General features: G+C 40.6%; 1 protein-coding gene across 2 annotated transcripts; it reads left to right on the forward strand.

Annotated features, from left to right (window-relative positions):
• Nucleotides 1-24: 24 nt before the first annotated feature.
• Nucleotides 25-17,171, forward strand: ASRGL1 (asparaginase and isoaspartyl peptidase 1). 2 transcript variants are annotated; one of them, XM_019713939.2, is made up of 7 exons: nucleotides 25-176; nucleotides 736-936; nucleotides 5,930-6,072; nucleotides 6,645-6,802; nucleotides 14,649-14,767; nucleotides 15,621-15,731; nucleotides 15,854-17,171. In XM_019713939.2, exons 2-7 carry the CDS (start codon nucleotides 747-749, stop codon nucleotides 16,057-16,059), a joined length of 927 nt encoding a protein of 308 aa, XP_019569498.1. In that variant the 5' UTR covers nucleotides 25-176; nucleotides 736-746; the 3' UTR covers nucleotides 16,060-17,171. The 2 variants fall into 2 exon arrangements, with proteins under 2 accessions (XP_019569498.1, XP_019569496.1); XM_019713937.2 differs by having other exon boundaries at nucleotides 48-176; nucleotides 720-936.
• Nucleotides 17,172-18,434: the final 1,263 nt, after the last annotated feature.

The raw sequence follows: 18,434 nt of genomic DNA on the forward strand, positions 1-18,434 counted from the left end.
GCGTCTGCGCTGTGTGCCGGCCCCGTCCTCATGCGCAGGCGCGGAGCCGTTGCGGGCGGGCGTTGGGAGCTGAGCGGTTTCCAAAGCAACCTCGCGGAGGGTCTCGGCCGTGTGGATTCGGTGGGGCGGCTCCGTGCAGACTGAAGCCCCGGCGTCTGCGTCCTGCTGCGTCCTCGGTAAGTCGATGGCCCTGCCGGAGCAGCCGCGGGAGACGTGGGGATTCGAGGCGGGAGGGCGCCGAGGAGCTGGCACTGCCGGGATGCCAAGGCGAAGGAATGCCAGGGAGCTGACTTCAGGGGAAAGGGCTGCACCTCAGCAGCGCAGGGTATCCCCCAGAAGTCCACGCCTGTGAAAGCGAGACGCGACGTGGAAACCGGGAGGAGGGCTGGAGCTCGGACCCTGAGCGCCGTCCCCGAATTTTCCCGGGCAGTGGTCCCGCACGGGTCAGGAGCTGGGGGCTCCGGGTAAACTGAGGCCCGCAGGTGCTCCAGGCCGGGACCGCGGGGAGAACACGGGAAGTCACTGGGGCGCGCTGGGCTTTTCCTGAAAAGTTCCAACTGAGCCGTTGAACTTTTTACCCCTGGACCCTAGTGGTCTCAGGAAATTGCCTGAGGCTGTCTCCCTTCCGGAGTGGAAACTGAACCTTGTCCCCAACGGAACCTCTCGAGGAGATTACGCCCCGTGCAGTTTTCTTGGGCCCGTCTGAAATGACGCTTTAGTCTTCCCGATACCTAGGATCCATCGACATGAATTTCGTCGTCGTGGTGCATGGAGGCGGAGCCAGCAGTATCGCCAAGGACCGCAAAGAGCGGGTGCGACAAGGCATCATCCGAGCTGCGACCGCGGGTTACAACATCCTCAAAGAGGGAGGGAGCGCAGTTGACGCTGTGGAAGGAGCCGTGACCGTCCTGGAAGATGATCCCGAGTTCAACGCAGGTAAATTTTCACTGCAGCTGGTAAATGATGCCTAATCGGGTTAAGTTTCTCACCCAAAATAAATAGAACCTTTCTAAAGTGTCGGTGAATCTAATATTAATAGCTTTGTGGCAGCACTTAATAGGTTGAAGAGATTTAATTTTTCTCTTTACCTGTTGACCAGGTTTGCTTTAAAAATTTTTTAATCCATTAATTCACCTTTCTTTCTTTAGCCTGCTTCCTGGAATTCATATCCCAAGAGGCTTTTTTATTACATCTTTTTGTGGGGGCTGAAGGTGAGGGTAGACTACATACCATTTAAGTTTTGAAAAACGTGTACACCTGTGTAACCACACCACAATCTAGATTTAAAACATTTTCATCACCCTCAAAAGTTCCTTCATGCTGCTTTTCAGTTAATCTCCCCTTCCAGTCTCCAGCACCAGGCATCCACTGATCTGCTTCGTCACTATAGATTAATTTGCATTGTCTAGAATTTCATGTAAATGCAATCATGCAGAGTACTCTTTTGTGTTTACCTTCTTTCACTCAGTTGATCCTTTTTTGGAGTAATAATCATAACTGCTATGAGTGTCTGCAATGAACCAAACAATTTGTAGGATTAATTTATTCAATCTGCACAGTTGTCCTATGAGTTAGGTATAATTATTATTCTCTCAGATAAGAAAACTAAGGGCGCTGCAAAGTTAAATAACTTGCTGGAAGACACTCATTTCCTCTTTATTTTAAAATAGAAAACCTAAATTCTAGGGATTAAAATACTTCTTGGAAGTATACCACCCACCCCAACATCTGTTAGGGAAAAGAATTTCAGGAAATCTTAAGCAATAAGTCATGAAATATTTACTGAGTATTTCTTCTGTCCCCTTGCCTTTGCTAAGCACTCTTAACACTTATGCAAAATTTTATAAATCAGCCAGACCATAGAATGTGGCATAACTGCATTTTTATGACTGTTTACTGAGCCAGAATTTACTAGATACTCCCCCTTGCCTGCAGGAGGAGCAGCCAGCTGTTTCTGTGGGGGCTTGTTAAACTCTATGCCTGTTAGTCAGGACTCTCTTGGCTGACAAAACCCCACTTATTAAAAAGGACCTTCATTTGGAGCAGGTCGGTCTGGTCTCCAGCCCTCTAAACTAACAGAATTTGCATGGATTGGGGAAGTATGGATTAGGAAATTGGAGCAGCTAGTTCCTGTTTCTTTGCTCTGTACGAAGAGCCTTCCTGAGTGTCTCCCTAGTGATCTCTCAGATGTCTGCTATTCAGCACATTGAGGGAGAAAAGCGAAGGGTGAAAAGAAGGAAGTCAAAGATGGGGGTGGGGGTGGGGAGGTGGGACTTTTAACAGCATACTGCCCACCTTGAGCTCTGTTTGCCATTTGCTTTTCCCAGCTGAGGTCAATACAAACTATTCCTGGCAGCCTCTGCTATAATCCTCTAGAATAACTACTTGGGAACTTCATAGCTGACTCCGGGTACTTACTAAATTAGTGGCAATAATTAGTATTCATGGCACAGCTTATCTGAGTGCTTTTAAAAACGTTGTCTTTGTTTACATTGTATTCACATTTCAATATGGATTTCACTTTATGTTTGAAGCTTGTTTCATAATCCCTAGTTTATTAAAAACTAGTTTATTAGAAACCAACATTGTAAAAATTGAACTTTTAGATTATAGAAATATTCTTCAAAGACTTCGATTGGCAACCAAATAATGACCCTTTGCTTTTGCTGGAATTGAGCTATATTTACACAGAATTTTAACTAGTTAATTGATTCTCCCTACAATTCAATTTTATAAGCTGTCAAAGAGCCTTTGAGATAACAGGATTTTTATTTATCCACCCTTTCTGAAGTACCAGGTTTAGAATCCACTAGCCTAATACCATTCCATTTTAATGGGGCTTTTTTTTCAGTGTAATTTTTATATACAGTAAAATTCCCCCTTTTTTAGTGTACAGTTCCATGAATGTGATAAACACAGAGTCATTTAACCACCACCATAATCAAAATATAAAACAGTTCCATTATTCAGAAATTCTCCCCTACCCCTTTGAGTCCACACCTGCATTCACCCCAGCCCCTGGCAATTTATTTCCTGTCCCTATAGTTCTATCTTTTCCAGAATGTCATAAATGGAGTCATACAATATGTAGCCTTTTGAGTCTAGATTCTTCGTTTAGCATAACTCATTGGAGGGTCATCCATGTTGACACAAATATTAGTAGTCTGTCCCTGTTTATTGTTGCATAGTATTCCATTGCATGACTATACCACAGTTTTAGTCACTTACCAGCTGAAAGACATGTTCAATTTGGTGCCAGTACAAATCACTATAAACATTTGCATATAGGTGTTTGTGTGAACATAAGTTTTTATTTCTCTTGGATGAATACCTAGGTGTGGAACTGCTGGTTATATGGCGAGTGTATATTCAACTTTATTTGGAACTGCCAAACTGTTTTCAAAGTGGCTCCGTTTCCCATTCCTACCAGCAATGGATGAAAGTTCTAGTTACTCTACATCTTCACCAGCACTTGGTGGTATTTTTTATTTTAATATTTCTAATAGGTGAATGGTGGAATCTCACTCTACTATAACTTTGCATTTCCTTAATGGCAAAAGATGTTTATTTTAACATCTTTTCAAGTCTTTTGTCAATTTCTTTATTGTGGGTTTGTTTTTTTCTTACTAAGTTTTAAGAATTCTTTACATATTCTAGATATAGGTCTTTTATCAGATATGTGTTTTGCAGATATTTTCTCCCACTCTGTGGCTTGTCTTTTCTGTCTCTTTCAAAGAACAGATGTCCTTAATTTTGTAGAAGTCCAATTTATCAGTTTTCTTAATGGCTCATGCTTTTTGTGTTGTATCTTAAGAAATACTTGCGTAGCTCAGGGTCACAAACATTTTCTCTTATATTGTCGTCTAGACATTTTATAGTTCTACGTTTTATATTCAGGTCTGTGATTCATTTTTAGTAAATTTTTATATGTGGTACAGATATGTAATAAGGTTCAGTTTTGCATAATTGTTCCCAGCACCAGTTGTTGAAAAGGCACTTCTTTCTCCATTGTCTTGCCCTTTCACCTTTGTCGCAAATCAGTTGACTTTATATGATGGGTCTGTTTCTGGACTCTGTTTTATTTCGTTCATCTATATGTGTATCCTTTCACAAATACCACACTTACCATACTTTTATATTAAGTCTTCGAGTTAAGTAGTGAAAGTCTTCTAACTTTTTTTTCGTAATTCTTTTGGCTTTTCTAGTCCTTTTGACTTTCCCACAAATTTGAGTCACCTTGTCAATTTCTATCAAAAAAGTTCTGCTAAAATTTTGATAGTATTGAATCTAGATCAGTTTGGAGAGAATTAAAATCTTAACAACACTGAGCCTTCCAATTCATGAACACAGCATATACTTTCATTAATTTAGATCTTTGATTTCTTTCATCAGTGTTCTGTAGTTTTCGTATACATACTTATATTTTGTTAGATTTGAACCTAATTATTTCATGTATTTTGGTGCTGTTGTACATACTACTTTTTAAATTTTAAATTACTAATTGTTCATTGCTAGTATATAAAAATGCAATTGATTTTTTCATATGTTTATTTGCCACCTGTATTTGTTACCATTGATCTTCTTTGTTGGGGTGTCTCTGAAAATCTTTGACTTGTTTTTCAATGAAGTTGTATTCTTATTGTTGAGTCTTAAGATTTTTTATTTTTTTTTTGGTATATTTTGGATAACAGTCTTTTATCAGATATATCTCTTACAAATACTTACTCCCAGTCTGTGGCTTGCCTTTTCTTTCTTTTATGGTGTCTTTCATAAGAAATTTTTCATTTTAATGAAGTCCAGCTTAATTTATTCTCTCATGGTTCATGCCTTTGACGTTGTATCTAAAAAGCCAAACCCAAGGTTATCTAGATGTTCTCTTATGTTATTTTCTAGGAATTTTATAGTTTTGCATTTCACATTTATGTCTGTGATCCATTTTGAGTTCATTTTTGTGAAGGATGTTAAGATTGTATCTAGATTCCTTTATTTTTTTGCATGTGGATATCCATTTTGTTCCAGCACCATTTGTTGAAAAGACTTATCTTTGCTCCATTGTATTGCCTTTACTCCTAAGAATGGGATAACAGAGTATCCCATTCTTATGTGTATGGGTTTTCCCACACCACCAAGCAATTCTTGGACACCAGCTGGGTGTCCGATAATTCAACTCAATTCTGACATTATCTACACTCCTAATTTGGTGTTAATTCCATCAGTATTTTCCATTTCAGACTTTTTTCATCTCTAGAAGTTCTGTTTGGGTTCTTTTCATATTTTCCTCCACATTCTGATACATATGGAATATAGTTATAAAAACTGTTTTAACATTCTTGTCTACTAATTCTATCATTTGTGTAATGTCTGGATCTGTTCCCATTGATTAATTTTTTCCTCCTTATCATGGGTCATATTTTCCTGTTTCTTTGTGTGCCTGGTAATTTCTTATTGGATACCAAACACTGGGAATTTTACCTAGTTAGGTGCTGGATATATTTATAATCCTTTATTCTTGAGCTTTATTCTTATCCCATTTTTACAGATGAGGAACCAGTCACAAAGAAGTTAAGAATAGCTAGACTTACAGGCATTATCTAGGCAGAGACAGCTGGAGAAAGGATGCTAGTGGTTAAGAGAAGACCATGTGCCAAGAGCACAGAGTGAGTAATGAGAGCTTATGGTACATTCAGGGAAACTAGTATTTCAGTAAAATAAAGCCAAGGAGAGCAGATGAAGCTGGAAAAGTAAGTCAGAGGCCAGGTCATGAAGAGCTTCGTACTATTATTGATTTTGGAGGCCATGTGATGCCGTCAGGTTTTTGGTTTTAACAAATGTGCCTCTGGCAGTGGAGTGGGAGATGAATTAAAATAGACTACTTAGAGGAAACCTGGAGGTCATTTATTAATTCTTGCTTTCATCTTTTTGGGTTTAGGTTGTGGATCTGTCTTGAACACAAATGGTGAAGTGGAAATGGATGCTAGTATCATGAGTGGAAAAGACCTGTCTTCAGGAGCCGTGTCTGCAGTCCAGTGTATCGCAAATCCCATTAAACTGGCACGGCTTGTTATGGAAAAGGTACATGTGACCACAGCATCATTTCCCAAAGGGATTGTCACTGCTGTATTTTAGGGACTAAAAGGGGTCTGACTGTAGGGAAATACTTGAGATCACGCTTCTCCTAAAGTTATATAAAAGAACAGAAATAATGTTAAATGTCTCGAGTAAGCCAGGATTCTGACTCTGTTGATGATGGAATTTGACTAGTAATCACTTGACCAGTGATTGCTTTGTTTTCGTATTATCCTCCCATGTTTTCTTCAGCCTTCTCGGAACACATATAACACATGCAAACTGAACAGACCATCTGTTTAATGGCATGTGTTAAATAAAAATGGATTAAGTTCTCTAAATATAAGGTCATATGTAAGTCACATTCCTAGCATTATTCCATCATTTGGGGCTTTTTTTTTAATACAAAAATTCAGAGAGCCAGGCTCTTTACAACATTCAGAAAAGCAAAACATTTCTTAACATTTTTGAGGCTTTGTACCTAGAGAAAAGTAATTATTTTCACACAGTTGGAACCGTTAAAAAGATTTTATCTTTTTCAAAAAACTAACCATTTTTCCATTTCTTTCTGGTTCAAGACACCTCATTGCTTCCTGACTGACCAAGGTGCAGCAAAATTTGCTGCAGCCATGGGGATTCCAACAGTTCCTAGGGAGCAGCTGATAACAGAGAGAAACATAAAACACCTACAAAAAGAGAAGCATGAGAAATGTGCTCAGAACCCAGACCAACAAAAGTAAGTATCATCTGTGGCTGACAGTTTTGGGAGTTATTCAAGTGGGAAAGTTTGACAAATATGAGGTTGGTACAAAAGTAATTGCAATTTTTGCCTTTTTTAACCTTTTAATCCACAATTACGTATGCACCAACCTAAACATGTCTGAAATAAGTCAAATATCACCTGATAGTTTCAGTTTTTGAACAAAACAACTCACACTAAATAGTGGAAAAACTGCTCTTTTGATTCTTAAATATAAATAACCTCATTTATTATTCCTACGAATACTAACTCAAACGGGGCTAACGCTCTTTCTCCAACCTGATGTAAGAGGAGAGTGCCTTGTGTTCATGGATTAACTCTCTGGGTGATTCTTGATCACTGTGCTATCTTAGGTAGGTTAAATAGGTCCTCTGTCATCTAGTGTGCCCTGGGAACTTACTCAAGCCTCTTCCATAGTGCAAAGAAATCAGCACAACTCTTAGAAGTTCGAATTAATGATAGGTTCTGAATTACGGTTTTCTGTGGTACAGATTTCAAATTCCCAAATAAAGCTCCCTTGTTTAAAGCAAAATTTGAAAAATAAAATTTGAATATGGCCTGGGAATTTACAGTGGAGTAAAATCTAACTTTGCATACGTATTTTTTTAGATTCGTGCTATGTAACCAGAGCTATGTAATACTTCAGTATCGCCGAGGGAACTTTTCCAAAATAAACATCTGGGCCCCTTCCCTAAAGAATCTAATAGATCTGAGATGGAGAAGCCAGGCGGGTATATTAGGAAAAAGTTTCCCAGGTTAAAAATCTGTTTTTACAAGATTAGCCATATGTTGGTACCTATTGATAACCTTATCAGGTATGATATTGTATCTATAGGCTGGAGTCCCAGGAATGGGGTTACTTCATCAGTGGTTCATGTACATTTTAATAGATGTTGCCACGTGGCTTTCTAAAAATTATGCAACAACACACATCTCCACCAGCCAGTCTTGCTCTTAGATGTAAGCAAGAGGGGCTTCTGCCCTGGGCCCTGCACTTTAGAGGCCCCTCATGTCACTAAACAGGTAAAACAGCTGGTTTACTACAGACACATGGGCACCTCTGTAGCTCAGCACCGGAACAGCAGGACCCATAACCCCCATCATCCACTCTTGTGACTATCGCCGTTCAGCCCCCAGGGAAACGCTTCTGCACATCTCTTGCTCTCTAGCCTCAAAGCAAAGGCCACCTGAGTCTAAAGATTTGTGGATTGTGCCACTGCTGACATCAGAAATGGACACTGCTTTGGAGTGGGAAGAACTGAACAGTGGGAGGACTTAGGTAAGAGAAAAAGACAAATTGATAACTTGTCAAATCAGTTCCCACGTAGTGAAGTATTGTTGCGCAATACTGCCAAGTGTCCATTTCTTTCCTCTGTGATGGTTTAAATTTGTGGTTCTGGAGGTGTTCGTGCGTTAGTACAATGGCTGCAGAACTTGCACATGAGGGCTGACTCCCATGACTCTGAAGTTTATATGTACGTAGGTCCAGACCAGCACTGTCCAATAGAAATGCGAGAGCTGTATATGTAACTGAAAATGTTCTAGTAGCCACATTAAAAAAATAAAAAGAAACAGGTGAAATTAATAATATACTTAACCCATTATATCCAAAATATTTTTTCAACTTGTATTCAATATAAGAAATTACTTGAGATATTTTATTTTTCTTTCATACAAAATCTTCCAAATGTGACATGTACTTTAAACTTCAACACATGTGACTGTGCTCCACCCAAGTTTAACAGTGCTCAGTCCCCACACGTCGCTGGTACCTGCTGCATCAGACGCGCAAGGCTAGACAGAACCTGTGAGAAGAGCCAGCTCTTTATGTCGCAACCACATGGACACTGAATATGAAAATTATGAGTGGTTTTATTCTTACAAAAACATTTAAAAGACTTAGTAAAATTTTCAAAAGTACAATGTTAAAATTTCAACTTTTAAGTAATTTTGATTTAAAATGTTATTAATTATAATTCATGTTTTGACTTTAACATTACTAGATGATTTTGTATATTTTAGGAAAAAACTATTTGAAATTATACCCGCAAATTTTATTTTTTTTATTTGCTCTTTATTTTTCATGAAAATATATTCTAATTTTATACACTTTTAATATAATTACACTTTACTTTTTAATCCCTAATTATTGAAAAATGAGTGTAAGTCAAGCTTTTGATAGAATACTAAAGTGGATCTCGTAAAAGGAAAAAAAGCTAAAAGGAAAAAAGAAAAAATCTTCAAGAAGTGGTCTGCTTACATTTTTAGAAACGAAACGATAAAAGTAAGTGGGGGGCCAGCCCTGTGGGTCAGGCGGTTAGAGCTCCATGCTCCTAACTCCGAAGGCTGCTGGTTTGATTCCCACATGGGCCAGTGGGCTCTCAACCATAAGGTTGCCAATTTGATTCCTCGAGTCAAAGGATAGTGGGCTCCGCGGTTGGAGCGCGGGCTCACTAGCAACGGCAACTGGACCTGGAGCTGAGCTGCACCCTCCACAACTAAGATTGAAAGGACAACAACTTGACTTGGAAAAAAGTGCTGGAGGTACACACTGTTCCCCAATAAAGTCCTGTTCCCCTTCCCCAATAAAATCTTTAATAAATAAATAAATAAATAAAAGTAAGTGGTTTTCTTCCAGGATGACCCACATAGAATTCAGAAAGAGGACATCACAAGTTCTTTTTTCTCATCGCGAAGAATCACACAAGAAAGCATACGTGCAGGCACTAGAATTGAGGGGAAACGGCTGAATTAACAGACAATTGATAATACCAGAAAAAGACAGCAGTATAAAACATCAGTGTAACATTCTTGAAAGAATAACACGATGTGTCCAGTATTTCGCCTAATGATGCTTTTCATGGCACCGTCAACAGTGTTTACAAAAAACAATGGAAAATTTCTAAGTTTAGTAACAGTTCAAAATTTCATAAAATGCCAAACGTAATTAGGACAAATAATAATGAAACTAATGATTACTATCTAGGATAGAGAATTCAGACAGATTAATGGAGAATAAGTGAGGTGAAATCATATATAAAATTTTTTAAATAAAATACTCAGTTGAACTAGCATGTTCCATGGTGAGAAGACACATTGAACAACTAATATTATATCCATCATTGCACTATCGGAGAAGAAAAACAAGTCTAAATCAATGAGCATTTCATTGGCTTTCATACCTGCTTTTTAAAGTACATGTTTCAAATGAAAAGAAGAATGGGAAAATCTTTTTATCTTAGACTAAAATTAATTTTTAAATCTATCAAAGGCAAGTCTGATAATAGAGTTAACATGTTGGTAAACGGTACATAAGCATGAAGTTTGGCCAAAGTCCAGAAGTATTCTATGACATATACAGCTCACAGTTTGAATTTGTTTGTAGTAGACATACCCTCAGCTGTGCCAGTTGTGGGACAAGAGAGGGTCCAATACAAGATTTTCTAGAGATGCCCAAAGATGGAACAGCTTGCTGAAACTCATAGCTGACTTTTTAATGAATCTCAGATATATAGTGGGAATACCAACTAAATGCTGTTAAAGTAATTTAGTTAAGAAGGGTTCAGCAAAACAACAGAAGGTTCTCAAAGAGCAAATCATGGACTTGAACAGAAAGTGAAATTAATTTTGAAATTATGCTATCTACAGTTATTTAGTATGAACTATTCATTTCTGTTTGTAAGCTTAACAAAAGCTTTGAAAAAATCTGTTTGGCTATTTCACTTTTGAAAGGATTAAAAATATTTTTTTAATTGTGGAGAAACAAAACCAAAGCTGCATATGAAATATGCAAGAAAAATGACATTCCAATAAAATATAAGGAAATTGAAACAAGGAAACAAAACTATTTGCTTAACTTGGAGAAGATTTCTTACACAAATAATCCTGAAACCAGTTTCTATAGAGGCTATTTTTCTGTTCGTTATATATCAGAGTACAGTATCATTTGAAGAGAGACTAACAAAATCCAACAACATACTCTTATTTTCTATTTTCTTTATAATATACCAGCACTGAAATTTGAAAGAACTTAAAATATTCTTCATGGATCTAAATACTGCTTAAGACGGGCGGACGAGTGGCTCAGTTCGTTAGAACTCGAGCTCCGGGCAACAAGGCAGCCGGTTCGATTCCCACATGGAACAGCGAGCTGCGCCCTCCGCAACTAGAATGAAGTCAATGAGCTGCCGCTGAGCTCCCAGATGGCTCAGTTGGTTGGAGTGCGGGCTCTCAATCACAAGGTTGCCGCCGGTTTGACTCCCGCAACGGATGGTGGGCTGCGCCCCTTGCAACTAACAGTAGCGACTGGACCTGGAGCTGAGCTGCGCCCTCCACAACTAAGACTGAAAGGACAACAACTTGGATGGAGCTGATGAGTCATGGGAAAAACACACTACTGTTCCCCAATAAAAAGTCCTGGAAATACACACTGTTCCCCGGTAAAGTCCTGTTCCCCTTCCCCAATTAAAAAAAAAAAAAAACTGCTTAAGAAAATTACTACAATAAGTGATTGTGACTTGTGTGATCAAATTAAAATAGTTAATAATATCTTCTGTGATAACAATTTATCATGTGTAACCCCATGTAGCAGTTGAGTATGGTAATGTTAAAATCAGGACTCGTTTCCAAATCTAAATATTGCTTTAAGAATTGTATTGATAATTCCAGTTGCTACTGCCTCAGCAGAGTAAAGCTTCTCCAAATTAAAATTAATTAAAAACTTGCTAAGAACTACATTGTCTTATTTGGCACTTTATCTATAGAATGCATGTTGTATGGCAGTGTTGATTATAAGAACATAATCAGTGCTCCCTGAAATGAGGCCAGGAAAAGTGATTTTATGAAATAAATACATCATAATTTATGGTGAGTGTGTGTGTGTGTGTGTGTCTGCCTGTCTGTCTTCACTCATCCAGGCATCACCAGCTGCTCCTCCAAGGATTCAGGTGTGTACAATAATAAATAATGAAGTCAACTTTCAGTCATAGAAAAGTCACAGTTTTACAATATTTTTCAAGATACATTTATCAGAGTAAGAGGATAGAACATATTTATAACTTCTAAATAGTAAACGTGGTGTATGGACCTCCATTTGTATTTGTATTCTTGCCTCAACCCTTGCAGATAGTAGGGGTGGACCTGTAACCGGCAGTGCCTGGGAGGTCACAGGAAGGATGACGATGTCACTGTTAACAAGTTCCAGCATTTTGCATTTGTTTTGGGGTCATTCCTTGCAATGAATTTGCCTATTTATGTCCTGTAATCATTTTTTCTCTTTAGTTGTTTTGTCTCCTTATCAGTCTTAAGGCTATCCTCTCTGTTAAAAAAAAAAAAAAAAAATTTCCCAAATCTGTTGCTTTTAATCTTGCTTTTACTTTGCTTATGGTATTTTGCCATATACAAATTTTTATTTTTTATAATCAAATATGTACTCTACATCTTGTATAGTTTGTAAGACTAGAAACTTAGAAGGATCCCCTACCCTGAGACAGAGTCCCCTAGATTTTCTTGAAGAATTTTGTTTTACCTTGTACATTTTCCTCTTTAGCTATCTGGAGTTGATTTTTGTGAATGATGGAAGACAGGGCTCCTGTTTTCTTCTAATTACAATGCCGAGTGTCTCTTTCTAACCCCTTGACTGTCTAGCCACGATTCACACTGCCCATGTGATTGCCTAACAGGTACCTCAAGCTGTGTCCAAAACTGAACTTTTTGTTTCCCCATCTAACCCCACTCCATGCACACCAACCTATTCCTAATAGCCTCCTACATTTTAGTAAATGTTTCTTGCAGCCTCTCAGTTCCTGAACCCAGAAGCCGTAGAGTTAGTTGTTTGTGATTTCTCTCACGTCCAGTCCATCTGCAAATTCTATCAGCTCTGCCTTCAAAATATCCCAAGTCCCACCTACTTCTCACCTTTTCCACTGAAACCACCCTAACAAACCACCGTCTCCAAACCTCCTAACTGGTCTGTTTCCACTCTTGTCTCCCTCAGTCAGCACACAATAGCCAGAATAACTCTTTTAAGATAAACTTGTACAGCATACCCTTGATGAAATTTCAGAGTGCACACCTCATGTAAGCAACACTCAGAGCAAGAAATAAGAGCGTTGCCAGACGCTCCCCCTCAGACCCCTTCCCGTTCGCTACCTTCCCTCCAAGGTAACCACTTAGTAACACCATCGATAAGCGTCGCCTGTTTTTGAATTTTATTTCAATGGAGTCCTATAATATGTACATTTTTGGGTGCCTTCTTTCATCATATTTCTGAGGTTCATCCATTTGTTGCATATAGCAGTATGGTATTCCATGTCATCACTGTATCACAATTTGTTTTCCTTTAGTGGACATGTGTGTCCTTTCAGTTTTCTGTTATTACAAATAGTACTGCTATGAACATTTTTGTACACTTGTGGTGAACATGTCTCCTCATGTGTCTTGGACAAAAATGTAGACGTATACTTGCTGAGTTGGCTTTCATAGATACTGTCCAATGGTTTTCCAAATGCCAGTTTACATTTGCAGTAGTAGGGAAGGAGAATTCCAGTTCCTGCACTTCCTTGCCTACACTTGATGTGTCTTTTTAATTTTAGCCATTTGGTGGATGGGTGTAGCGGTGGGAATAATTATTTTTAAAACGTACACCCTGACACATCTCAGCTCAAACTCTCCAGTGTCTTCCCGTCTCATTCAGTAAAAGCCTTTACAGTGGCCTATAAGGAGGATGACCGTGTGATTTAGTGTTCAAACTGGAACGTCATTTTGAGAGTGAAGGGAGCACTGTTGATTAAGCCGGGACAACAGGCATAAATCAGGACTGTCCCAGGCACCCAGGATGTGTGGTCACCCACCTGTCCGAGCCTTCATGCTGGCTGCTGGCCATCCCTCTGGCACTCTCTTCCTCACTTGATTCTCTCCCACTACAGTGGCCTTGAAATTCCATGAACTTAGCAGTGATGTTCCTGCTTCGGAAATGTTCTTCTCCAGTAACCAGCATGACGTGCCCCTCACTTCCTTTAGAGAGTCCCTATATAAAACAGCACCTCCACCATTGCTCTCCCCTTAGGCTGCTGTAATCTTCATGTTTATTGCTATTCACTAAAACCTGAAGCTTTTATTGCTCTGTTATCCTCGGCCCCAAATGCAGGCTTCATAGCAGAAGGGACTTTGTCCATTTAGTTCATTGCTGTGTCTCAACACTTATAGAAGTGTCTCAAGTATAGCTCATTACAGAGTAAGGGTAGTGGGTATGTGGCTGTTACCGTGCAATTTCTTCAGCTTTTTAAACTTGAAATTTTATAATAAAATGTTAGGAGGGAAATTACCTTAATTCATCTTCACAGCAAGCACTGTGAAGCAGGCAAAGTGGGGTCTGGATGGCAGCGTCAGCATCTCCTGGGAGGTTGTCAGAAATGCATGGTACGGGTCCCACCCTGGACCTACCAACTCAGGATCTCTGGAGATGAGCCTGGGGATTCGGGGAATTCTTACGCACACTCAAGTTTGAGGTGCACTCAGTTATTTTTATGCCCATTTTATAGATGGGGAAAATGAAACAGAATAAAGTCACACAGCCAGAAAATGGTGGTGCAGGGACTAGATGTACTTATTCTTCAAGTTGAGGTCTAAAGGAATGTCTAGCAATCTAAGTGACATGAAGACTGAAAAGAAAACAGGCTCTCTGCCACTTCCGGGAGTTGGGAATATTGGAATTGAAGTGTATTCTATATGTGTGGCAGTTTACAGGGTATTAAGCTACATTGTTACTTGGGGGAATGTTTCTCATTTCAGCCTGTCACTTTTTTCTGTTTTTTTTTGGCAGAAACTTGGGAACCGTGGGTGCTGTTGCCTTGGACTGCAAAGGAAACGTGGCTTACGCAACCTCGACAGGGGGCATCGTGAATAAAATGGTTGGCCGAGTTGGGGACACTCCGTGTATAGGTAGCCTTGATGGGTGGCTACTGCCCCCTCTTTTCTTCCCGGCATCAAGTTCACATTCTCTGTTCTCTACCCTTCTCCTGTTTCTTCATTTCCTTCCTCTTGGTGGCAGCGTCAGGATTTCTGGGAGTGGCGGTTGGGTTGGGAGGGGTTATTTAGGGCACTGCTTTGAGAGGGCATTTGTATCTAGTGGGTATTCTGTTTTTCCTAGATTGCATGTCTCTTGGGATGACTTGGGTAAGAGGAAATGGAGATAGAGGGTGCCAAGGTTGTCCCCAAGCTACCCGTAGTGCCTCTCTCTCCTCTCTAGCCCCAGTTCCAGAATCTGCAGACTTATTCCCAAAGGGTTAAGTACACATCACCTCTTCCCAGGCACGGGCGCCAATTAGCGAACTAAGAAAGCTGAAAATTTAAGTTTGCGTTTATTAGATTTGAGTGCTATGAACGTGACACACTGCTACTACAGAAATAGTACTAATTAAAATGTTATTTGCATTAAGATTAAAGCGCACTAATTCCCAGGAGTGAGTGAGTGGTAGGGGTGGGAGTCGTCGTGTATGGTTCAGTCTGCAGACCAGGTAGATTTGAGGCAGAGGCGGACCTGTCCCGGTGTACCTACTCCATGAAAGCTCAGGCCTACCCGCCGACCCCAGGCTCCCTTCATCCTCCTGATTTCAGGGCAGTCACATGGTGCTTGCTAGTCCACCTTTGCATGCCAAGGTAATGGCTACTAATCTGACCTTTGTCTGCATTTTGGTACTCTTTGGGATTTAATATTATGTAGCATTAGACTGGTGATGTGTGTTTGAATTTCTTGACTATTGCTCAGTTGGAACCAATCTCCTTCTTTGAGCAGGATCTGGAGGTTACGCTGACAATGAAATTGGAGCTATTTCAACAACAGGGCATGGGGAAAGCATCCTGAAGGTGAATCTGGCCAGACTCACTCTCTTCCACGTAGAACAAGGTATGTAGAACAAGTTCATACTCTGGAGACAAATGAATGGAAACTGTTAAAAATAGATGAAAAAGTCCCCAGATTCCTTTCTACATAATATGTGTTGTCTCTCAACCTTTCCTTGTTTTCAGGAAAGACGTTAGAAGAGGCTGCTGACCTGTCATTGGGTTATATGAAGTCAAAACTCAAAGGTTTAGGTGGTGTCATCTTGGTCAGCAAAGCAGGAGACTGGGCAGTAAAGTGGACCTCTGCATCCATGCCCTGGGCGGCCGCCAAGGACGGCAAGGTGCACTCCGGCATTGATCTCTGCGAAACCAGTACCACTGACCTGCCCTAAGCCCCTGGAAGATTGTATTCTAGATGCTAGCTTGGAGGTAAAGTACAGTTTTCTGTTGTAGAGACTTAGCTTACTCAATTAGATCTAGAAATGGAAAAATTCTATAGTCTGTCACTCATTTTGTTGCCTTGATCAATAAGTATCTTATCTGAATGTTTGGTGAGGTGTGGACCGAAGTGTTGAGAAAAATGCCTGTATTAAAATCAAAATAAGACTAGCAGAGAGGACAAACTACTGAGCCTTTCTCGTAGATCGTCCCCTTTGTCTTAGGTCAAAAAGAAGAGACATGAGCTTAACCGGACAGAAGCTGCCTGGGTGCGGCGTGTGCCCACCCACAGCAGTGACACAGCTGCCGCCAGGGCTCTGCTGGTTGCATTTTCCCACAGGACCCCGTGAAGGGGCACAGTGCGAAGGAAAGCACCCAGTAGAGGGACCTGAAAGTGAGACAGGAACCCAGAGCGAATGGGAGAAGGCCTCATGGGCCTCAAGGCGTTCAGCCTTCATTTGGAATCAGAAGAATACTGGGTGAAAGACACTCTGAGTTAAAAAACACTGATTTTTCTAAGAGACTTCAGATCTTCTCTGACTACTAATGTAGATGTTTCTAGGTACTTTAAAAGGACCTTCTGGTATCCCGCAGCTCCCTGATCTGGAGATGAAGGGTGATCAGGAGACTGTGCAGAGCTCCTTCAAGTCGGAGGGTTTTCCTGGGCTCACAGGAGCCCGCTCACTGGTGTTTTCCCACGGCCGCACACCCTCTGGGTCCTCACAGCAGGTGATGGGGCTCGCAAGCTCTGCACCTCTCCTGCAACAGGGAGGGCTGTAGCGTGTGGAGGTTCCACTGACTGACTTAGTGCGTTCCCATGCTGCCCAGTGCTGGGGGTCCCGCCCCCCAAACTGAGTAGAGTGTGAATACAGTGTGGTCAGCAAGGTAGAGAAAGTGATTTCCCTGCTGGCGAGTATTCCTATTCATATCTCGTGACACTGGAATAGTATTTCTGCTGTGACATGCCTGCTCGCTTTTTTAGTCTGTCAGGACTTACCTTCTCTCTGGAAAGAAATTGCTTAACTTTAAATTCCATGTGCCACTAATAAAATGTATTTTGAAAGAATGACAGTGTGGTTAGGAGTCACTGTTGACAAAGACCAGAATGTACATGAGCTCCCCTTGGTCTGTCAGTTCAGACAGGTGTGCCAGTTAAAGAAACCTTTCAGGGTAAGGGTGGTGTGTGGCTATGGCAACCCGTCCTGCCTCGTGTATGCCAGGATTTTTCAGAAGTGTTGAGCTTTTCCTGAATGGGTTAAGGAAAACACCGAACTGGCACTTGCGAGCATCCGTCTTCTGGCAGCTTTACCATCGTTCACACCAGACAGTTCCATGATTCTCACTTCTGTCCCATGACCCTCCCCGTGCCCACCCAGCTCCTCTGAACTAAAGAGAAAGAGATGGCACTTGGAGGCAGAACTGAGTTTGAATCCTGATAGTGACCCTGGGCAAGTTAACTTCTAGGGATTTTTTCATCTGTGAAACAGACCACTATGAAGATTAAATGAAATTTAAAAACTGCTTAATGTTTATTTCAAGGATCTCATGGGCAAATACAGAAACTGACCAAAAACACATCTGCGTGTTTATGTCCTTGAAAAACTCAATACCCTGTTTTCCGGAAAATAAGACCTAGCCAGACCATGAGCTCTAATGCATCTTTTGGAGCAAAAATTAATATAAGACCGGTATTATATTTTATTATATTATATTATACCTGGTCTTATATTATAGTAAAATAAGACTGGGCCTTATATTAATTTTTGCTCCAAAAGATGCATTAGAGCTGATGGTCCGGCTAGGTCTTATTTTCAGGGAAACACGGTAGGCAGCAACTACCCTTGAGAAATAAGTATTTTGTTATGTTAGCAGGTGTATTAGTTTGCCAGGGCTGCCAACAACAGATATATCACAAACAGTGGCTTAAACACAAAGTTATTCTCTCACAGTTCAAGAGGCTGGAAGTCCAAGATCAAGGTGTCAGCAGATTTGGTGTCTCCCGAGACCTCTCTCCTTGGTTTTCAGATGGCTGCCTTGTGCCCGTGTCCTCACATGGCCTTTTCTTTTTATATGTCTGTGGCCATATTTCCCTTCTTACACAGAGAGACAGCAAGCAGATTCACTTAGGGCCCACCCCAACAGGCGCATTTTAACGTAATCACCTCTTCAAACGCCCTATCTCCAAATAAAGTCGAGGTTAGGCCTTCAACATAGGAGTTTTGAGGGGACACAATTCAGCCCCTCACAGGAGGCAAAGCAGACTCGCATTAGGGGTTGAAAAAGGAGAGACGGTTTTTTGGAGAAGGATCACTGAGCAGAAAAGGACAAA

The sequence above is a fragment of the Rhinolophus sinicus genome, linkage group LG06 (assembly GCF_036562045.2).
Source record: "Rhinolophus sinicus isolate RSC01 linkage group LG06, ASM3656204v1, whole genome shotgun sequence".
NCBI lineage: Eukaryota > Metazoa > Chordata > Mammalia > Chiroptera > Rhinolophidae > Rhinolophus > Rhinolophus sinicus.

Bases quoted from the DNA above. Each gene is read 5' to 3' on its own strand.
- ASRGL1 (XM_019713939.2), top strand. From the start codon at position 747: ATGAATTTCGTCGTCGTGGTGCATGGAGGCGGAGCCAGCAGTATCGCC. The intron at 937-5,929 runs GTAAATTTTCAC...TTTTGGGTTTAG, and splicing joins TGATCCCGAGTTCAACGCAG to GTTGTGGATCTGTCTTGAAC. The intron at 6,803-14,648 runs GTAAGTATCATC...TTTTTTTGGCAG, and splicing joins CAGAACCCAGACCAACAAAA to AAACTTGGGAACCGTGGGTG.